Raw genomic sequence first — 6,288 nt, forward strand, 5'->3', positions numbered from 1 at the left:
TCCCGCTCGGTTTACTTCTTTGAGAACTACATTACTCAGATCAATGGAAATGTCAGTCTCTGCAGTTTTATTCGCTTGTAATCGTATGTATATTGACTTGTTCCAAAAAATTTCCGGTGTCCAACAGCATAAATTTCACTTCTTCTTCTTCTTATATTTCGGCTGCGTAACGACCAGCTTTCTTCTGAGCCAGCCAGGTGACTGACTATCCAGCACTTGCTCCGTCGTCCTAACCACGCGGACCGCACCACTGCGCATGCGACCACAGACACACAAGGCGCCAGAGACGTTGATCGGCGGCAAAGATGTACAACATATGCATGAAATCAGATCTTTGGCTGTAAGGTCGATCCACACGGTAATATCGATGTATCACTGCGCGCTGCTTCTTGAGTTTATTACACAAAGAGCCCGATTCCATGATTTGTCCAAGCTGAAGCGGCGCTCTCGATTAATTAAGTTCGTCGCCAAACGAATTTCAGTTGCTTCTTTTACTTCTGGATCCCAGAAAGATGAGGCTAAAATTCTGACGTTTACGTACATCATAGACTGCCCAGTGTCAGTTCATTGCTCTGCCACTGCCGACTTATTAGGTTGTAGGCGCCGGGTGTACCTGCGGTTCTATCTGTATATCTCATGAACTGTACGTGTTGTCTGTCCGAACGGTCACAATGACAGGGAGTATTATAAACCCAGCTTCCGAAGCACAAAATCATCTTTAACCCAGGCGTGCTGGTGTCTTTAGTGGAGGGCGAAAATTCACTTTCACTTTGTGTTTGCTGAGGATCCGTACTATTTTTGTCGCTAGACTTCCTACGTATGGCAGAAAAGCCATAGACTTAAAACTCTCCGTGACTTCTTCTGCATCCCTTGTGTCCACTGTCGGCTTCATTCGTAGTGCCTTTCGTATCTGCAGTGGAGAATGCTCGTTGGCTTCAAAAACACCTCTCAAGTGTAGAAGCCGTCCTCCAGACTGCTCTCGGCAACAATGACGTGTGCTCTGTGTACCAGAGTTCTAAGGACACTCATCGTCTGAGAAATATGTGGCAGTTGTGTGCACACAAATATAAAACCGTATGGGCCGGTTTCAGATGTACTGCGTGTGTCAAAGTGCCACCATCTTTGCGTCGTACCGAAACATCCAAAAATGGAAGGCATCCGTCTTTGTCGATTTCAGTTGTGAACTGTATTTGTCTGTGGATGGAATTCAGTTGATTTAAAAACCCTTTTAATTTATCTTCACTGTGGGACAATACCACAAACGTGTCATCAACATACCTCCAAAATACTGTGCGCTTCAAGCTAGCAGATTCCACCGCCTTTTCCTGAAAGTACTACTCGTACATAAAGAAGTTGGCCACCAAGAGCGATAAAAGACTATCCATGGCGACACAGTCAGTCTGTTCACAAAATGCGTTATTCGATATGCTGTTGTTGTTGTTGTTGTTGTTGCTGCTGCTGGTGCTGCTGCCGCCAGTGATGATGATGTCTCTTCTGCTGCTGATCTGATGCAGGTGGCGGAGGCACTGTAGCTGGAGCTGCTGTTTGCCGAGTTGAAGACTCATCTGCTTGTGACTGTACCACTGCTTGTGCTGCTGCTGAACCAGCTGCTGATAGAGATGTATTTACCGGTAGTTCTGACACTCTGTCATATTCTGTTGAGTTTATGTCTGGCAAATGTAAATTCTCCTCTGCAACATTTACGGGCTTTGCTGTCATTGTCACTGCTATTTTGTCTCTTGCTGGTGCAACTGGAGCACTGTCCATAAGCATCTCTAACATTATTTTGCACAGCATGGTTTCCCCCTATAATTTCTATGTAAACCACGCTTAGTAAAATGTTCCCTCATATCACTAGTTTCAACAAATGTGACACGCTGATATCTACTGCAATTCTTCTGGAACTTCTTATATGTTGCTACAATTTCCTGATTCACACAAGAGTTTTCTGTTAGATCGTGTTTGTGAGGAATACTAACGACAGAAACATTTGCTTGCACTTGTTTTTCAAGAACTTCTGTTAGTGTCCCTGTTTCAAGTCTTCTGTCTTTTTCACCAACTTCTCGTAATTTCTAAATATTTCACGTAATGGCGCATCAGGCTTCGTGTTCGCGTCACTGTAAATTGTGTCTGCTTTTAGGCCTCGTCGTAATTAGGTCTTTTCCTTGACTTGTGGACAAAATTAGTATTTCACCTATTTCCTTCTTTTGGCGAGTAATATCTTTACTTAAGTTACTGCCTATTTTTCCCTTAACGTTGCTTCGGCGTTTGGGAGTCTTGGGTCTAGACTGCGACGTGTATGTTTGCCTAATGCTATTGTGACTGATTAAGTCGTCTTCCATGGCGCTGCAGTTCTTTTCACTGTTTTCACGATCTTCGGACAGAACTTCATACCTGTTTCTTAACGCACACTACATTTAAGGTTACAGGAGCCAGTGCAAAAGTAATGTCTACTTAAATTTTCTAAGGATTCTTGCTCGCATTTTATTACAGGATCTTCCAGACATTTCATCACGTCTTTCAGCATTATAGAGTATAACAAAGATTATAGAATTCATCGAGGACGTTTAGCTCAAGTCCTTGTTTGCACAGTTCCATAGCTGATTCATGTTTGTAGCACACAACTCCACAATTACAAAAATTTAAAGCAGATGTTCTCTGCGTAGAACAACTTGTATGACACCATTTTTGCATTACCGCACGTGTTCAAACACCTCTTGTCGCTTTCTCCCAACATATAACACATTTTGTGAACATCATGTACATATTTGTTCCGAAGCCATTCACAAGGACTTGTAAACATGCCACCATCTTACCACGTTTTCTAAGTGATTTTGGCGGCTATAGAATCCCATCACAATGCTGCCCTTAATATCATATGTTATCAGTGCGAGACAGCTATGTAGATTTTGGCCATCAGTGTCTTTTTGTAAAGAATCTCATTGTACCGCTGAAACAACAACAAAAGCAGCAACAGGAGATGATCGTTTCATCTGCTATTGCGAGTAATACCTTATTTATTAACACACCAAAGATGAACAAGACTTACAGTTGATGGCCCCAACACTACAGCCTTTGTGTCGTCGAGGAATGCGCTTTGTGCGGGGATTGTGACTAGTTCTAGGTGGTACATTTAAAAGACCTTCAGTTGCATTCACACAGAACCTACTCCCAGCACTGAAGACAGACGTCTCTCTGAGAACACCAGAGAAGCTGTGTACAACCATGTAGTGATGTAGGAACGTGCTTCGACAGAGGCCCAAGTGAAATTGTAGTTCTGTTGCTATCAGATTGTTCCTAGTGGTGCACATGTGCGCCAGGTAATACACGGGCCCAGATCTCTCCCTTGGACGCTGTTCGGCGGACAGCGCCGGCCGTACATCACGGCCACGTTGACGTGCTGCTTTACGGCCGTACAGCTCCTGGACTGCGCGTAGCAATCGTTCCGTAGACCGCTACTGAACGCAGCGACGGGTCTCTTACGCATTTTGACCTACATGCAGAGCAATCCAAGGAAAGATTCATCGGGTTTCCTACAGTCTGGTAACTAAACCCTTTTAAAAAGACTAGTTATGACAGCGTCGTCTACCGAATATGTTGTGTAGAACGCAACAAATGCAAAAAGAGCCAACCGATTTGCTCCATTTGTCTAAGCAGGAGGAAGTCTGCAATATTCGTACTTTGACGTTGTACTGTAGGATAGTGAGACTAAATTGGTCATTCGGATGGATAACAAATGGTCCCTAGCCCAAGGGCTATTCAAATCCCCTGACCCTATCATTACATCATTAATAGAACCTGAGGTATACACTCAAAAAATATCTCTGAACAACCTCAGTAATGTTAGCGGTGGAGTTCGGGTTCACCCTCTAGATGAATATCAAAACAGATATTTATTTATTATAATACAAAAATCACTTGCTGATTGCTGAACTGACAGTTAAGTTCACTGTAGCATATTTCAATCAGGAATGTCGGACGAGGCGCAAATATAATTTGTAATGTGTTACAGTTTAACACAAGTCGCAGGTCGTGAACAATTTCTCCCAATTCATTATCCTGGAAGGGACTTGTTTCTATGAAGCAAGGAAGGTTAGAAATTAACGCACCGTCCACATGAAAGAAAGGATGATTACGGTGTAATGTCACATCGACTACACTGTCATCATTTGTGGGTACACCAAGGAACGGAAAAGGATTCTGCTGATCCATTCCAAAGGCGCCTTACCGGTATTAGCCTTAATCAGTGTAGGGGAACCGAGGTAACCATTAAGCAGGGTGGCTGGAGGGTGATTAGAACGTCGCTCGATTCGTCATGGAGGCCATTATATTGCGCCGTAATCTGACATTGTCTAAGGATGGTATGGAACTACAAGGGAGCGGGGGCCGGGGGCGGGGGAGCGGTGGATAAAAATATGGAAATACCAGAAACACAAGGCTTTACCTTGCCCAATACGGTGTAAGAAATTTGTTGGCATTCAAAACTGCGACCATGCACCCTTCTTTCCAAACTACACTACCAATAATAGTGACAGTTCACCCCCGTGTTCACAAAACCAGTCCTGGACGATGAAAACTGTGTGAAAAGGGGCCTTGTCCACTTGGAACACAGCATCACTATTAGAGCACAAACATTCGACAATAGAATGGGCCTGATAATCCATAATGGTCACCATAATCCTTGGTAGTAGTTACACCGTAGAGAGTAAGCGTGCGGCCTATGGAATACCACCATATGGGTGCCCAAATCATCACGGGAACGCGCCATGTTTCACTCTTTTGGTCCAGCCGAGGTGGTGCAGTGGTTAGCACACTGCACTCGCATTCGGGAGGACGATGGTTCAATCCCACGTCCTGCCATCCTGATTTAGGTTTTCCGTGATTTCCCTAAATCGTTCCAGGCAAATGCCAAGATGAAAGGGCACGGCCGACTTCCTTCCCCATCCTTCCCTAATCTGATGAGACCGATGACCTCGCAGTTTGGTCTCTTCCCCCAAACAACCCAACCAAACTCTTTGTACGTAAACTCGGCCAGGAGTTGGAACCCGTTTGAAATAAGAAACATCCGACCAGATGACGTAGTTCCATAGCCCAGGTTTTATGGTTTCAGCACCAAGTCTGCATCACTGAGGAGTGATTTTGGAATTCCAGCTCGCCCGCGTGTTCATTGCTTATAGAGCTCCGTTCCTGTTGTTTTGGTGCTGAGAGGGTTCAAAAATGGCTCTGAGCACTACGCGACTTAACTTCTGAGGTCATCAGTCGCCTAGAACTTAGAACTAATTAAACCTAACTAACCTAAGCACATCACACACATCCATTCCCGAGGCAGGATTCGAACCTGCGACCGTAGCGGTCGCTCGGTTCCAGACTGCAGCCCCTAGAACCGCACGGCCACTCCGGCCGGCTGAGAGGGTTCACGTGTACGACATTCAGCTCTGCAGTGACTTCTGCAGCTGTCGTCTTTTCATTTTTCGTGACAGTTTTCTTCTATATTCGTCTGTTATGAACACCAAACACACACTTTCGTCCCCGTTGTTACTTTGCAGATGATGTTTTTCCGTTTTCCCTATGTCTGTATAAATCTTCGATACGTTATGTCTTGAAACACCAAACATCTCGGCTTCCTTGGTTACGGAAGCACCCATCATACGGACACCAACAAACTGCCAACGTTCGAATGCTCTGAGATCCAACATAATGCACTCACAGCTACACAGAACAATGCTCTCACCACGACTGACACTTGCTACATATTGAGAACATGGCACTTTTGCCGTTTATGTTAAAAAGGACAGCTCAACCTCACAGATTGTCTAGAATCTGCATTTACGTTCAAACATCTATTTCTCACCGTGTTTCCGCATTTTTATGCTTTATTTCAGAGTTGCTCCGCTGTGGAGAGTATAATACAAAAAGTGCACACAGACAGTACCATTAAAAGTAAACAATTATCAATGAGGTTCATCAGTAGTCGCCAGTGGAAAAGGGCTATCCAAGAACACCAAGCCTAGTCCATCGCCGTAAGTAGCTCGTACGCGGCCCTTCTCAGTTGCCTGTTCTCAGTCACTCATTCAGTCTAACTCATTGTCATTATCTCTTTGTGTCTCTCTGTCATTGTCTCCTGTGTCACAGCCACAGTCCCCTCCGTTCTGCCCAGTCACTGCAGTCTCCTCTCACTGTCACTGTTTCCCTTTTGCTCCCTTCTAACTGCAGTTGTCTCTTTGCTTTGTCACAACCCTTCTATTACTCCTCGTTGCCAACGTCATTTACTGTCTCTGATTATCACTG

At 44.6% G+C, this 6,288-nt stretch overlaps 1 protein-coding gene across 1 annotated transcript; it reads right to left on the minus strand.

The window, feature by feature from the left end:
* Positions 1-1,416: 1,416 nt before the first annotated feature.
* LOC124720594 (chorion transcription factor Cf2-like) lies at positions 1,417-1,773 on the minus strand. The gene has a single exon (XM_047245890.1). It carries the CDS (start codon positions 1,771-1,773, stop codon positions 1,417-1,419), a length of 357 nt encoding a protein of 118 aa, XP_047101846.1.
* Positions 1,774-6,288: the final 4,515 nt, after the last annotated feature.

The sequence above is a fragment of the Schistocerca piceifrons genome, chromosome 1 (assembly GCF_021461385.2).
Source record: "Schistocerca piceifrons isolate TAMUIC-IGC-003096 chromosome 1, iqSchPice1.1, whole genome shotgun sequence".
Taxonomy (NCBI): domain Eukaryota; kingdom Metazoa; phylum Arthropoda; class Insecta; order Orthoptera; family Acrididae; genus Schistocerca; species Schistocerca piceifrons.